Raw genomic sequence first — 16,660 nt, 5'->3', positions numbered from 1 at the left:
AATTGCCCTCTTTCCCATTTTGAGGTAATGAAGAGAATTGTTCTTGCATTCGTTCCGCGTTGCCAGATAAAGTACAGGACACCTTGTTCAGTTTGCATTTCAGATAAACGGCCAAGAATTATTTAGAATAAATATGTCTCTAACATTGCAATTATTAGTTGTATCTGAAATTCAAATTCAACTGGGCTGCCCAAATTTTTATTTGCTAAATTTAACAAACTCTTCACATGCCCTTTTTAAAAAACCAACACTAACGGATTATTGATTTTACATGCTAGCCATATGCTTTGAAATTGGGGATCTCCGTAGTGCCACAGTCAAGGCCAGAACACTGTCTGGCCTTGTAAATGTGCACAATTGACACCTACAACCCCGTGACCCTCTACCACCCCAAAACACAAACAGTTCTCAGCCGACTCAACCACTTAGCCTCCTAACTTCTCACGGTGGGAAATGAGATTCATAATGTCCTGAGGGCATTTGCCACCTTTTAAATACCCTTCAAAGCATCAGGGTCTCACATACACTGCAAAGGTCTTTTTTTTTTTATTCTTTTAAAAAATTTTTTTTATTTATATTTTATTTTTATATTCCCCATACAATTACAACCCCCTTATTTTGACCCCAATCCCTCCTTTCCCCACCCCCCACCCCCCACTGAGTGTCTCTGGCTCATAGTTGTTTGTTGATTTTGATATTCTCTTTCTTAAAGTTATTCTTTTTCCTGGTCCCTTATTTAAGTGTTCTAGATTCCTGCTATGAGTGAGACCATCTGGTATTTTTTGCAAAGGTCTTGAAATCTCCTCCCGCACTGAGTTGCAGTAGGCGCACCCTCACACGGTGCCCACCCTGTATTCCTCTTGGCACAAAATTCTCCTAACCAGTCAGGCCTGTGAACATCTGGAGAGCAGGGATTGTGACTTTTGTTTCTGTGTATTCCCCAGAGCTAGCACCAGACCTGGCACATAGTAAGTGCTCAGTAAATAAATACTGGTTGAATAAATGAACTAGTGGATTAGTCATGGGGGTGTGGCCACTGAAGTAGGGGTTCTGCGAGTTGGGTCCTGGCCTGGTTCATCTCTAGTTGCAGGGAAGCAGGGAAGCCCCATTGCTTCCCAGAGAGCAAATGGCCTCCTGCCTGTTAGGTCTCAGAAGGAAGCCAGGCCTGCCCACAGGCCTTGGATGCATTTGTTTAATATCCTGGGATGCAAATCCCAGAAGACTGGGTGGAAGAAGAGTCTGAACTGGACTGGGGCCCCTTGGAGGGTGGGACTGTGGCAAGAAGCCTCCACTTAGCAGGACCACATCAGGGAGCACAAGTCCACATCAGCCCCCTTTAGGAGGTTCTGTCTAGAAGAATCTAAGTGTGTCTTGAGGGAGTGGGGAAGAAGCCCCATGACCTTGAACAAGGCACCTCTGCCTCTGAGTCTAAGCTTCCTGTCTATGAGGTGAGGACAAGGCTGCTGCCCTCCTCTCAGGTGCTCAGTGCCTTAGGTGAGGGCTGGGGCACGGGCCATGTGGTTCACAAAGAAGGCAAGCTGTATAGACAAAAGGATCCCCTTACCCAAGAGGCTGCTGACAGAACTCACGAGTAATCCGAGAGAGGGGAAAGGAGATTTCCCTAGATATAAAATTAACCTGGTCAGAGTTAGAGAGTGTCCACTCTGGAAGAAAATTGTCTTATCTCCAAGGTCACTAGTCTGGGGGTAGCTGGACTAAACCCTGGTCTCCTAATGCCCAGTCCAGGGCATTTTTTGCTGACTCAGAAAGTTTGTGCCCCAAGGATGGAGAACTTCTGATTCCCCCCTGCCCCACAGAGACAAGGAGACTCACCCTGAAGTCTTGCAGGTACAAGGCTACCCTGGGCATGGCATGGCAGGTGGGTCCCCATCTTACCTCCATTGTGAATAATTCAAGTGAGACTTTTGTGCAAGTCAACTTCTTTATTTGTTAAATAACAATACAAAAATAAGACTCAGATGCCAGCATCGGGAACTTATACTAAATCCTCACATAACTTAAAGAACGCCACTGCAAAAAAGAAACTATGTACAGAAGCTTCCTGACCCTCTTTTCAAAACTGATTCTGATCCCTCCCATTTTGGGGCAGTGTTCCTGAACACTGCCTAGAATAAATCTATAAATAAATCACCTCTCCCCCACTTCTTAGAAGCTACAATAAAACAAAATGGCTTTTGAATATGTCTAGTTGGAGTTCCTAAAACTTGGCCTTAGAGTTGAGGTCAGTCCTCTCTCAATACCCAGGACCTCTCTCTGCCTTGGGCTTCTCCCCCTCTCTAAACTCACACCAAGGCTCTTGCCACTGAATCAATAGAGCAGTAAAAAAGTCTACAGAGGATAACAAAACTGGGTTTCCATCCAGGTTTTAACACCCTCTCCCCTCTGGCCATGTGTTCCAGGCAATGTCCAAGGAGAGAGATGTCTGCTCATCACCCCATCAGGCACACAAGCTTTCAGGTTGGCCATCTGAGCCAATCTGTTGAAACTTCAGCTTGTAGGAGGCAGAATGACAAGCAGGCCCTCATCTCACCTTTGTGCAAAAACAAAGTGCCTTTCACAAGTTTACTTCCATCAGATGGAAAATTGTCATCATAAGTCTGCAAATCCACATGTCTTGGAAGTAAATAGCACTTCCTGGGGTATGGCAACTTGAGCAGTGCATACCCATGTAAACAGCCATGGCCATCCAGCTTGAAGACCTCCCTTATTTCCAGAAATTTACTCAAATTACCACTATAATAATGACAACAGGCATACACATGGCACTATGTAATTTTCAGAAATCTCCACATCCATTTTCTCACTGACTCCTGGCAAATCCTCATAAGACAAGAGAGGTACAAGGCACCAATATCCTTTTGCTGGTTCCAGGATTATAGGACACAGGTTGAAAGGATTCTGAGAGACCAGAGACCCCCAATTTGTAGGTCATGCCCATCTGGGACCTCCAGATTTCCTGAGAGGCATTTACAAATCCATATGGGCATTGAGCACTGTTGGTCAATTGAATAAATTATGTCTTACGGAGAGATGCCCATCTATTTAAATGCAGGTAGATGTTCCAATGAGATTAAATTAAACAAAAATTTATTTGAAAAGATGTCAGCAAGGCTTCTACATGATAGTAGGTATATTTTAGACCCTGTGGATCAAGAAAACATACAATAATAAAAAATACATATGATTGGGGATATAAAAACATTCAAGTCTCTTGAGGACACTCACCCAAGGGTACCAAAGTTGGCACTAAGGGTGACCTTACAACAGAGACTCCCAGTTCAATGCTCTGGATCACTGCCTATAGAGGTAGCTCTCCCACTTCCTCCATAACCCCCTAACTTACTTGGGTCTATCTAGACCCACAGGGCACACAATTCCAGTTCAGGATCAAGCCTTCTTAGGAATGCCTGGCAGAACTGCCTGATCTCAGGAGTTCTCTTCATTCATGCCTTTGTTCATTCAGTAAATCTTCCAAGATTGCCTCCTGCCCAGTGGGATGTCTTTAGTCAGCGAGTGAAAGCCCTCACTCCCTTTACAGAGAGCTCAGCACAACAGAACCAGACTGCTCTGATGACTCATTGATCCGGCTCATTATCCCAGGTCCAAGCAGAGAAGAGACACATAGAGGGCCTGTGGCCAGTTAGGGCAGGTCAGCAGATGGAGCCCTGGTCTCCTGACTCCCAGTCCAGCGCTTATTCCCCGCAATGGGCCTCTGCCTCCAGCTTTGTGGAAGAACGATTCTCAGTCTCAGAAGCCCACAGGGGTCCCCGGACACAAGAGAGCAGTTTTCCACATGTGTCTCTGTCACATCTGATTGCACAGCACAAAGCAACTTCAGGGTCTTCTGGCTAAAGCTCCCGATTGTGTGGCTAGTTCAAGAATTCGCCCAAAGCGTTTGAGTGAATGGCACAGTTTTCAATCTGGACTTTGGATCTCAGGACTAGTGATGTTCTAGAGGGAGAAAAACATAGAGTTTAGCCACAGTCCATTTCTTTGAGGTCCCCACTGTGATAACAGACTTCTTGTTAACCCATCAAAACATCATTCTGGCTCCCACCTCTGGGTCTTTGCCCACACAGTACTTCCTGCCTATGTGTTTTCCTGGCCCTTTCGCCCCACCTGTAACTTTTCCATCCTCAATGGTCAAAACTAAATGTCTGCCACCTCCAGGAAGGCTCCCAGAGCCAAATTGCTTCATGGACTTCCCGAACCATAAATTTGGCATTTAATTGATGCTCAATTTTGTCATGAGAGAATATGTTGTCTTTTCCACTAACATATGAAGTCTTTCAAGGCGAACCTTGAACAGGCCCTCACCACAACTAGACACTAGGGGAGCTTTTAATGTCCATTGGTTGAATGAATGAGTGAATAAATGAATGAGTGGTTAATAAAACCAAAATATGGAGTTAGAGCCACTGAGGATGTCAGGACAGATGTTTCTAAAATGTCTTTCACACACAGTCCAGATCATTCCACCAGCCATTATCTAACCCATCCTAGAGAGAAAATTATCTGTAACATTCCCCTTCTCCTGGAGGAGACAGGGAGCTTGAGAAAAGAGAGGTCAAGGTCACAAGGGGTGCCCACTGGAAAAACAAGGCAAGGTGGAACAGAGCATTCGGCAGACAAGGTACCAGGACCATGAAATAAGACCAGCATTCTGGAGACACTTGTCACAAGGCTTCTAGAGGAAATTCCAGGAGAGGAAGAGAGTGTTTGAGTGATGGTGACATTGAGAGATCAAGGCCTGGCTTCCCAGGGGACCATTTGGATGCGTAAGTTCTGATCATGTTTGTCCAACACCAACAAACAGAAAATTCCATTCCTTCACTGTCAGCTGCATTCAACGGCTTCTGGCCGATAGAGCTGTCAAAATGCTTTAAACGCAGGTGATCCTAAGTGAATTTGAAAAGGATGTGGAAAGCTGTTTATCCAGCTTCACCAGGAAACAGGAAAACTTAGATGTTCAAAAAACCAGTGATAAATTTGCTTTCTAAAGAGAACCTCTCAGAGACTTAAGGGGAGCAAACTGTTAGGAAAAGCATAAAACCAATCAGAAGAGAGAGTAATGGGAGGAGCAAGGCTGTTCTTAATCCATCAGCTGAGACAAGGTCAGTGAATTATCGCCTCCTGGGAAATTTCCAGAACCAAAAAATCTGTGGCTCCTTCTCATTTACCTCAGCCATTCCTTAATTCATACACAATCTTCCTTTGCTTTATTATTTAAATTTTATGACAGTCTAGAACTGGGACACCAAGCAGCAGAAGCCATGCAATAAGAAGAGGGCCAGCTGCAAGAGCAGCCAGTCCAACATTCCATACTGATATCAGAAGGTATGAGATTGCACATATAATGAGAGAATAGAACTGAACGGAGAAGATGCTAATTATCAAGTCAGCGAGAGATTTGGAGAAGAAAAAGATCACTGTGGTGTAGGGTTATCTGAGAGGCTTTAGCAAGGAGGTAGGATGTGAGCCGGACCCCAGAGGCCCTGCCCTCAGCAGGGGAAGAGAGAGGACTGTGAGTAGATCTTTTTGTGCCCTGGGCTGCTGTCACTGGCTCACACTGTCCCTTCTCACCTGCTGGGCCTCTCTGTAGGAAAACTGGCCACAACTGTGTCTTCGGCCGTAGTGCCCAGTCAAGTCCATGAGGCTGATGACATTGTGGCTATTGTTGTCAGCAAACTTGTTCGGCAAACCCAAGGACAACTGGTAGGGTCTCTCCACAAGGCTTCTGTTCAGTTCTGTGGAGCCGGCCTCCTGGCTCTGCAGGCTGGTTACCAGCTTTTCCAGGGAGGCGTCTAAGATCTCTCGAAAATACTTCTTAAGGCCGGGGTTTCGCCTGATCTGAAGCAGAAATAAAGGTAGGTCATCAGTGGGCAGGGTAGTCCCCTCTCACCAGCTGCCTCCTCCCCCAGCTCTGTGGGTGGGGGGTGGCCCAGGGCTAGGCACCTCACTGTCCCTAGGATGAGCTCCCCTGGTTCGATTTCTCCACCACCCCCAGTCACTCCGAATCTGTTTCCCAGCTCCAAGCAGCAGGACAAAATGAAAAAAATGTATAGGTCTTTGGACTCAGATAACTGATGCTGGAATCACATTTCCTAGCTGTGTGACACTTTGAAATCTCTTTCAGGTCACGCGCAAAATGGGCGTGATGTTCCCTCCACCCTTTGTTGTAGGGGAGAAGAGACTCAGTGAGACAGGTTATGCAAATGCTTCCTTCAGAGTAGATGCTGGATGAATTCTAGTTCTTACCCCAAGATGCCTCCTTTTAATGCCTAAATGTCTTTGGTTAGGATCCCCCTGGGCCAACCCAGTGATGAGGACTGAGGGGCAGCTATTTGTGGGGTACGTGATCCTGAAAGCACTGATGGAGGAATGGAGACCTGGGCCAAGGATGGGAAGGCAGCCCCCAAGGGAACTAACATGGCCATTCTCCTGAGGGCATGCAGGATGCTAGTGTAGAACACACTCCTCAGAGCGATCACCCCAAGAATGATGGGAGCTAGGGCCTGGACACACCAGCTGCCCTAGGCAACTGGTTGAGGGCTGCTTCCAGGGAAGTGGGGGGTGTTGACTCTGGCCTACTACATGGGTGGGAAATTGGCTCTGGGGACCGCCCCACGTGGGCACCCCTGAGTTGGACCAGTGTGCACCACGGTGTGCGCCAAAGCACCTACAGCATCTGATACACCGATTCCTCATCTCTCGCCAGCACTCACATTTGACACCCCTTTATATGCCACCTGTGTTTGTCTCTCCATGTAGACAGAGAGACTTTCAAGGTGAGGGAAACTTCTATTCCAGGCTATCTGGGAGGGGTAGAGAATCCAAGTGCTTGAAAGAATTGGAGACCATATAAACGCCACGGCCAAGACAGCAAGAAAGGCTCAGCCAGGCGGGCAGGTGGGGTGTGGGGAGCGAGGCTTCCAGGGAGGTGACACAAGAGCTGAACTTCAGAGGACTTGGATAGGGGGAGATCCTGGCTGGCAGGGTGGGGCACACGTGAGCTTTATATTATTTTAAACTAACATTTATCACATCTTGTATGTGTCTGTGCTCAACTTTGTCAAAAAGGTATTTATCTCGCATGTTGTAGAAGAGGAAGCTGAGACTCAGAGAGGCCAAAATATATGCCACAGTCTCCTAGATGCAGAGATGGGAATTGTACTTGGATCTCAATGTGGGGTGCAGAGGACCCCACCCCCATGGTCAGTTTTGAGGGGTGAGCAGTCTTACCTGATCCCTCAGCTGGTCACTCACTTCTTGGAGAATGGCCGCCAGCTTCTGGAAGATCTTCTCTTCTAAGGAAAATAAAGAAGGAACTGTTGACACCTTCTGCAATAACAAATCCACCAATCACACCCATGGGTTAGTTATGATGAACAAAGAAAATTCTTCCCCTAGTCAGGAGCATGAGAGCTATTTGGTTTTGCTTAGTAGAAAGAGAAGAATTTGGTCTGCCAAGTCTCAGCCGTCATTACGTTGTTTCATCTGACAGAGAGGGAAACTGAGACCTCCCAATATCCCTTATCCTGGAATGGGAGCTGGGATGAGAAGCTATTCATCAGAATTCAGGGATAGCCAGGGTTGCTGAGACAGCAGCACATACACACCCAGGACCGGGGCGATAAACAAGGGTGTGCAAGTGACTGCTTGACCAAGAATTAACTGTAAATAATTTGGAAACTTGTCATTACAAACTATTGGCAGCTTGACGTTCACCTTGATGGGAATATTTATAACATAGAAATCACAAATACTACAAATCGAATCAAGCATGTCTGCCAGCACACCAACGGTTATGAGACCCAGTGCATGCTAGGAAATTGATTTGCGTGGGGCAAAATCACATCCCCCAGAATGGACAGGTGCTCTCTACCTGAAGAAGACTCTCCACCTGCAGCTCTGCCCCAACTGCCCCTGTTGAAGGACCAGTCCTGACTCCTCCCTGCCTTCTAGAGTCTCCTGGGTTATTGTCAGCTGACTTCCACTTCCCTACTCGGATTTCTTTTTAATTTTTTAAAGATTTATTGATTTATGCCTATAAGAGCTGGGGTACAGGCCAGAGATGCAGGAGGTGAGAGGATTCACTGAGACAGAACGGGGAGCAGAACAGAAGGATCTACTGAAATACACTGCTAAGGGGAGCAGCAGGCGAGACAGGAGAGGTCTACTGCACCACCAGGGAGGCGCCCCTTCTCGGATTTCATCTGTGAAGTCCATGCAAAGAGGCGCCCCAGGGCAGCTAGCTGAGAGCAGGGGGTACTCACTAAATTCACATGCTCCATCCTGCTGAGGGCCTGCTTCTGCCTTGTGGCTTCCGGCCTGTGGAGCTGCTTCTGAGGCTCCAACTCGCACCCCTTCTGCAGGCAAGGACTCCTGTAGCTCGACCTCTGGCTCTGGCTCTGGATTTGAGGGCAAAAGGGAGTGAAGCGTGAGTGGTTTGTGCCTGTCTCAAATGCACAGACACACACTGACTCTAGGTTCTGATAAGAACTGCCCAAAGACGCTGGCACTGAGGGGTACTGGTCCCCAGGCGCCTCCCTGACTCTCCCAGAGCCCTGCTAGACTCGCCTCAGACCAGTGGATTTCACGGTGCCCTTCGCCCCCTCCAGATTTCTCATTCTTCTCTCTTCCACCAAATCCTCCTGCATCCTCACTGTCTGGGAGAATGAAGAGGCGATCAAGAGCCCACCAGTGAGCCCACTTTCCTTTAACTCTGTGAGGCCCTGCAGTCACTTCACCTGACCCAACATCATGTTCTCCACCTGTCAGCAGGGAGTCATCAACCTGACTTCCCAGGCCAGCAGGGAAGTAATGTGTATGGATGGCAGTGGCATGTGGGAGGCAATCCCAAAGTCAGGGAGATGAGTGCACCAGGAGTCCTCACAGAGTTAACCAGCAGAGGCCCAGGCCCTTTTCCCATCAAACCTCAGCCTTCCTGGATGTTCTGCTGCACTTATGTGATATGCAGATGTCTGCTCTCACACACATTTGTTCTTAAGTGGCCTCCCCTTAAGGGAAGGGCAAGTGATCAGCAGAGTAGCTGCTGCTGGGGAGCAGCCCCTCTCTTCTCCAGAGCCCTCCCACATCTCCTCACTCTCCTGAGAGCAGAGAGTAAAAGTCAGGACTGAACCTGACAACCAACAGTAGCCAATCCCACCCCCCATAGAACTTCCAGGCCAAAGGCAGCCTCTGTTACCATGGCAACACCTGTCCTGCTCACCAGATGTGCTGGAGGAGGTTCGCTGGCCCACACCACACAGAGGATGGAAGCTGGGCCTCTTGGGAGGCCGGGATTCCAAGCTGGCACCGCCTGCAGCCTCCACTTTTTTGGGCTCCTCAGATCCATATTTCTTATGAGAAAAGACTCTCTTGAAGCTTATCTTTTTCTCCTGGGATTTCTTCCTGGGGGGTGGTGCTGGGTTTTGTGGAACCACCTTTGGCTGAGGGAGTTCCTGTGGGGGAGAGGAGACACACTGAGCCAGGCCCTGATCTTGAGGAGACAGGAAAGCTCCCCAAAAGCAACAGAAGAACAACCAAGCACTTTAGGGTGGCCCAGGGGAGGGCGGCCACAGAGGCCTGGAAGGACAGGTGAGGTTAGGCAGGGGCAGGGGTCAAGGCAGCCAGTCCCTGGGGATTTATGAAGTTTGCTCCTCACCTCTTTTTCATACTGGTCTCCTACTTTTTTGAGAAATTCCACTATCATCTGGATGATAGCATCCTCTAGAAGAGAGAAAATAGACCCAGTTAATCTTTCCAGATGCAGAGAATCCTTTCTAGATGCACAAAGGCTCTTTGATTGTGAGACCAACCTGGCCTTGTGAATTAAATGAAGGTTCTCTGAAAGCAGCTCCTTGGGCCAAGGAAAGGGGGAAAACCACCACCCTGGGTTGGTCCTTCTGAGAAGCTGGCCGACCCACCGGTGGGGAGGGGTGGGTACTAAGCCAAAACATGATATTTAAGAGAAAATATTTAAATACTCAATGTGAGCCCTATTCCCATTTAAATTTAAAGATGCAGGGCCTTCTTGGTTGCACAAGGGGTTAAGCACAGCACTGTGAAGCTATCCGCAGCCCCTGCAGCACAAGTTCGATCTCCTGTGGGCCAGGGAGCTGCCCACATGGCGCAGCAGACCTCTCCTGACTTGCCCGCTGCTCCCCTCAGCAGTGTATTTCAGTCGATCTGCCTGCTCTGTCTCCGGTGAATCCTCTCGCCCCCCACACCTCTGGCCTGTACCCCGGTTCTTGTATGCATAAATAAATAAATCTTAAAAAAAACAAAAGATGCAACCATCTACTTTGGGTCTGGCAGGAAAGACACAGTCTCTCTTTGACTCAGTTTCCCTTCTGCAAGTGGATGGGTCTCCCAAGGGGGCTCTGAGAAAAGAAAGGGGTACTGACTAGATTCAGAAACTCTGTCCGGTGACAAGTCCTCTTCAGGTTCCTGGCGTCCTGCTCCTGGGTGACCCTCCAAGGGGCTTAGATCCCCACCTTCTGTGGTCAGAGCATCTTGGACTTTGGGTTCCTCTATGTCTGAGGAGGAAAATGAAATGGTAGGTGTGTTGCTCTGTTGCCAGGATGTTAACCCATGGACTGAAGTCAGCAGAGACACCAGCGTGCCCTCCTCAGCCACGTGCTACAAAGGCCTTGCTGCTGGAGGTGAGTGCTGAGCAGACCCACCCCAGCCAAGCTTCTGTGTCTCTTTGCACTTCCATGCACCTGACTTTCCCCTTTTTTCTTTCCACATTGCTTATGGAAGTGAAACTCAGCACTTAAAATGGCCAATTCCAGTCTTGGGAAGGTTCTAGAGCAGAAGTCAGCTAAGTCAAACAAATCAGTTGTGTGATGGCAACACCTGGCCTGCTCACCAGACGTGCTGACGGAGGGTCGATGGCCCTCAACACACCGAGTCAGGAAGCTGGTCCTCTTGTGGGGCCGGGATTCTGGGCTGGCAGCACCTGCAGCCCCCACTTTTCTGGGCTCTTCAGATACATATCTCTTATAAGAAAAGACTCTCTTGAGAGTTAACTTTTTCTCCTGGGATTTCTTCCTGGGGGCCGATGCTGAGTTTTGTGGAACCACCTCTGGCTGAGAGACTTGAAGTTCCTGTGGGAGAGAGGAGATGCACTGAGCCAGGTCCTGATCTTGAGGAGACAGGAAAGCTCCCCAGAAGCAACAGAAGATCAACCAAGCAGTTTAGGGTGAGCCAGGGGAGAGAGGCCACAGAGGCCTGGAAGGACAGGTGAGGTTGGCTAGGGGGGCAGGGGTCAAGGCAGCAAGTCCCTGGGGATTCGTAGAGTTTGCACCTCACCTCCTTTTTGAGAAATTCCACTATGATCTGGATGATAGTTTCCTCTGGAAGAGAGAAAATAAACCCAGTTAAGCTTTCTAGATGCACCAAAAACTCTTTCTAAAGACTGTCTTAGATTGTGAGACCAACCTGGACTCATGTATTAAATGAAGGTTCTCTGAAAACAGCTCCTTAGGCCAAGGAAAGGGGAAAACCACCACCCTAGGCTGGTCCTTCTGAGAAGCTGGCCGACCCAACGGGGGCGGGTACATGATATTTAAGAGAAAATCTGTAAGTACTCAACATGATTCCTATCCCCTTTGAACGTTTAAGATGCAAACATTTACTTCGGGTCTGGCAGGAAACTGACTCAGTTTTCCTTCTGCGAGTGGATGGGTCTCCCAAGGGAGGTCTGAGAAAAGAGAGGGGTACTGACTAGATTCAGAAACTTTGTCCAGTGGCAAGTCCTCTTCAGTTTCCTGGCGTCCTGCTCCTGGGTGACCCTCCAAGGGGCTTATAGCCCCACCTTCTGTGGTCAGAGCCACTTGGACTTTGGGTTTCTCCATGTCTGAGGAGGAAAATGAAATGGTAGGTGTATTGCTCTGTTTCCAAGATGTTAACCCATGGACTGAAGTCAGCAGAGACACCAGCGTGCCCTCCTCAAAGGCCTTCCTACCACAGATGAGGGCTGGGCAGACCTGCCCTGGCCAAGCTTCTGTGTCTCTTTGCATTTCCATGCACCTGAATTTCCGCTTTTTCCTCCCCAGGACTCCCCACACTAGTCAGGGTAGAACAAAACCCAGCACTGGAATGGGATCTCTTAAAATGGCCAATTCCAGCCTTGGGGAAGTTTCCAGAGCTGAAGACAGATGCATTGTAGCTGTGACAATTGTGGGTCTGCTCACCAGAACTGCTGGAGATGGGATGCTTTTGGTTCCCATCATACAGAGGCAGGTGGCTGGGCCTCCTGGTGGGTTGGGATTCCAAATTGGAAGCATCTGCAGCTCCTGCTCCATTCTGTGGGGAGATGAGAGAAACTGAGTCAAGGCCATGATATTGAGCAAAGAAAGCTCCCCAGAAGCAGATGAGTGAGAAAGAGCTTCAGGGTGGCTCAGGGGAGGGAGACCACAGAGGCCCGGAAGGACAGGTGAGGTAAATCAGGGAGAAGGGCAGAAGGCAGCAAGACCCTGGGATCCACGCGGACATTTGCTACTCACCTCTTTTTCACAATAATCTGCCACTTTCTTGATAAGTTCTACTATCGTCTGGATGATAGAATCCCCTAGAAGAAAGCAAATGTGCCTTGTTAATCTTCCTGAATGCAGAGAGAACTCTTTCTGATGACTGGCTTGGATCGTGAGACCAACATGTATTTAATGAAAGTCCTCTAAAAACAGCTCTTTAGACAATGGAAGTGGGGAAATCACCACAAACTAGGTGCTGTTCTTTCCAAGATGTTTGGAGGATCCACATAGAAAGGGTAAGTCAAAGCATGAAATTTTATGCAAGAAATTTCAGGTCAGTCCTTGCAACATTCAACTTGAGCCTCCTATTCCCTTGGGCCTTTGCAGATTAAATAGCTGCTTTGGGTTTGGCAAGCTGTGTGAGCTTGGGTAAGTCTCTTACCCTTTCTGGGCCTTTGCCTCTCCCCCTGGGAAATGTGGATCAGCCTGTCCTGTTTGCCTCGGAAGGCTGTCAGGCCTTCAGATGAGAAATTGTGCTTGGAAATACTCTGCCAGATTAATGCTGACCCCAGTGGGGTCATAGAGAGACCTGGCCTAATCAAGGGGAGAATGGTGGACTCCAGCACGCATGAAGAGATAGTCTGCCACACTGACGCCTCAGCCTCATTACCCTCTTTACAGAGATGCCACAAACAACAGAAATGATTTCCTTAGGTCCTCCAGTGGACCTCTCCAAACAGAGGCCCAAGTGGCCTCTGTGAGTTGCCAATTTATGAATTCATAGAAAAAGAGGAACAGACAAGATTCCTGCTCCCTCATTGGCTTCAGCTTTGCCTCTCACTCTCCTCCTCATTTCCCTGTCATGCATACATCCTAATTGGCGTCTATGCTTAGACTCCTTCCACTAACCCACTCCCTCTCACAGGAATAAATAATTAGCATGTAAAATAAACACCCTGAGAACTAATGAAATAAATGCCATTTACTTATGTGTTCACAGATGTGTAGCACCTCCTTTTCATATCTTTTAAATAGTTCCCATTCTTTGTAGGGAATTAGGTGAATAGTGCATTATTGATTTTATTCCGGGCAGCACAGTATTGGGGTGGTATATGAGACTATCCTTATTTCTTGGAGACACGTGCTTCAGTATTTAGGGAGGAAGCATGGTTTTACTTGAAAATGATTCAGCAATAAAATGACACACACAGACACAGACAGACATGCATGCAAAGTACATACGGCCAACTGTTAGCAGCTGTGAGTATATGAGTGTGCGTCTACTGTTTGATTTAAAAATATAAAAATTCTCTCTCTCTTTAGTCTATATTCCTCCTGTAAATTTAAAAGACTTTTAAAAGTCTCATTCTCATTAACACATAAGGCAGGGACATTGCCAGTGACCTTTCTAATTTCTGAGACTCCTTCCTGAAACTCTAAGATAAATCAATGTGCCCAGAAGCACCAGAAGGGGCAGGACCCGGGCACATATTTTGAGAGCTATGTTCAAGGCCTAGTCTTCCAGGACAATCCATCCATTTGGTCTAGTCACACCTGGCTAATTATTATCTATGAAAAAACTGAGGTTCAGAAGGGAAAGCTGCCAGTCCTGGGAGTGTGTGGCTAGCTGCAGGCACAGAGGACACCAAGTAGATTCTGACTCACTGTCAGACTTTCTGGGCGTCTCTTCTGACTGATGACCAGAGTCTTGGGGTGCAGCCGCCGAGACACCAGAGCCCTGACGCTTGATGAGCCCAGGATGGTAGAGATCAGAGTCTTCCCCGCCTGGAAGGAAGATAAAAGCAAGTGTGGGTGGGTGTATCAGGGACATTTTTCTGGCTTTGTTCATCAACCCAAGAAAATGGCACAGAATTCCCAGTGGGACTGATACAGCTGTAGCCAGCTCCGGACTGCACCCCAAAAATCAGGAACCTGCCAAAGTTGCCATCTGAAAAGAGAAAATCAGACACCTTCCCTCCCTCCCCAAACTTCCTGGATTTTCCTAGTGTCCCGCCACTCCATTAGAAACGTGGGGAGTTTGGAGTGTTACCAGCCCTGTGGGGGCATCAACTCCAGGACCTAGAGTGGGAATAGGAAGGTGGCGTGGGGACCAGATCCCTTGTTTTATAAATGAGGGATCAAAGTTTACAGAGAAGGGCAGCAACTTGCTCAAGGTCATACAGCAAGTTTATTCCTAGAGCTAGTACCAGGTCTAGATAAGTCCAGAGCTAGCACCCCAGCGGCCAGCTCTTTCTCCTCCCAGCCACCCACCCCCAGTCAGACATAAGGGCGGGTGTGACTAGTGTGGGGGTGAGGCTTCCCTCCCCCTCCACCTTCCCATTTGTCCCTGCTCCTTGTTCCTTGAACTAGAGCACTCAATAATAATGATTATTTATAAGACACTTTCCAGGTGCCACCCCACGAGACAGTAATAGTTATTATCTCCACTTTATCTATGAAAAAACCAAGGTTCAGAAGGGAAAGCTGCCAGTCCCGGGTCCCCAGCTCGTCAGTGGTGGAACTGGGGTCTGACCTCCGGGGCTTCAGTCACTGTGCCAGCCTGCCTCAAAGAAATGTCAGTGGTGTTGTCCCTGATGGTTGCCCCATCTTCCAGGGCCCCTCTGTTGAGAGGTTTGAGGAGCCAGCATAGAGCACCCTAGCTTTTGGAGGTGGGGCAGGAGGAGTGCCATAGAAATGTTTGCTAGGCTCACCCCCGCCAGCTGGGTCCAGGATGGCTTCCTTCTTCGAGCCCTGGGTAGCAGCCACCGTGGACAGGCCTGCCTCTTGGCCTTCAGCCTCCTGATCTTGGACCACCGTGATTTCCTCAACAATAGACTTCCTGTAACTGTGTTTCTTGCGGCTGGCCTTCTTGTCGTGGGATTTCTTCCTGACGGCTGGCTGCGCAGGGATTTCTGTGATCTGGGGGAGGCCTTCCTTCCCCTTTGTCTTATCGGCCTTTTCTTTGGGCTCCTCAGGACCTGACCTCAGGAAGAAGTTCAAGAAGCTCTTCACCCACCCCTGCTGGTGCCACTTCTGGGTCTTGTCCTTCTTGGCATCCGGGGGAGTACTTTGCTCGCTGGGGAGAAGCTCACTGGATGCCTCCACACTGGGAGCTGCGGCCGCGCAGACCTGAGCCTCTGCAGGCTGCACAGGGCTCTCAGGACTTCTGGCCCCGCTGGCCCTGGAGGGGGTGTTATCCAGAGACCTGGCTTTCCCGGATGGAGCTGAGCCCTGGGGGTTTTCCAGCATGCTGCAACCAAAGAAAACAGTTCCCTTAGAGGCCTACCCGAAACTAGAGGTGAGCTAATAATGCTGACCCCACGCCCAGCCACCCCCACCCCCAACTCAGTGAGTATGAGTATAGCAACCTCTCAAAGCTGTTGTCTTTGGTTTAAATTCCCCAATAACCCTGAGAGGCAAGGGTGTCCTTGTCCTCATTTTCCAGATGACACCTTGAAGAGCCCATTGAGATTTAGTTTGGACTTCTGACCTCTAGAGCTGTAAGGCCATTAATTCGTGTTGTTCCAAAGTCACTGAGTTTGTGGTATGTTGTTACAGCAGCCATAGGGAACTAATACAGCCTGAGCCAGAAGCCACGTCCTGCCCCTGGACTTTGGGCAGTTCATGTACCTTTTCGGGCCCAGTGTCCTCATCCAAAACTTGCCTGAGACCTGCCTGTCTCGCGCAGAGCAGTTACGAATCTTTCACAGGACAGTTCAGTAAATGATAACTCTGTTCTTCCAAGAACTGAGATTTAGGCTCAGGCCAAAAAGTTGAAACTCTCCCCGAGTCCTTTCTTTCTCTTCCCACATATGAGCCCTCGGCACCACCTGTTAGCTCCACCTCCAAAGCATCATTCTGAGAGCCTAGACCCATGCCTGGCACATCACCAGCTGTCAGGCATTGAACAAATGAGTAAATGCACAACACAAATGTCTAATAAACTGTACAATACATAAGCATCTTTGGTGTAGTTAACATCCAATGAACACACCTGAACCAAGCCTTTCGTTCTCCATCTGGAACAACAAGCTGCCCCTGGGAAAGATGGAAGAACTGCCCCATCCTGGACGGCATTTTAAGCAGGCCAGGCATGAGTAGTGCAGTCAGGGCATCTTTGATCTGAAACTCTGGGGACCACTCAATTCTTCCAAAGT

The 16,660-nt window shown here is 48.6% G+C and overlaps 1 protein-coding gene across 1 annotated transcript; it reads right to left on the bottom strand.

The window, feature by feature from the left end:
* Positions 1 to 3,936: 3,936 nt before the first annotated feature.
* On the bottom strand, positions 3,937 to 15,752 carry BNIP5 (BCL2 interacting protein 5; the record flags this gene model as incomplete). Its single annotated transcript, XM_084259218.1, has 10 exons — positions 3,937 to 3,972; positions 5,605 to 5,871; positions 7,264 to 7,328; positions 8,298 to 8,432; positions 9,254 to 9,485; positions 9,689 to 9,753; positions 10,754 to 11,135; positions 12,537 to 12,601; positions 14,169 to 14,288; positions 15,215 to 15,752. The coding sequence occupies 10 exons, from the start codon at positions 15,750 to 15,752 to the stop codon at positions 3,937 to 3,939; spliced, it is 1,905 nt and encodes a 634-aa protein (XP_084115344.1).
* Between the last annotated feature and the right edge of the window lie 908 nt (positions 15,753 to 16,660).

This window comes from Talpa europaea (assembly GCF_964194135.1).
Source record: "Talpa europaea genome assembly, chromosome: 2".
Lineage (NCBI taxonomy): Eukaryota > Metazoa > Chordata > Mammalia > Eulipotyphla > Talpidae > Talpa > Talpa europaea.
Note: the sequence above shows the minus strand (reverse complement) of the source record. Positions and strands in the feature narration are given on the sequence as shown.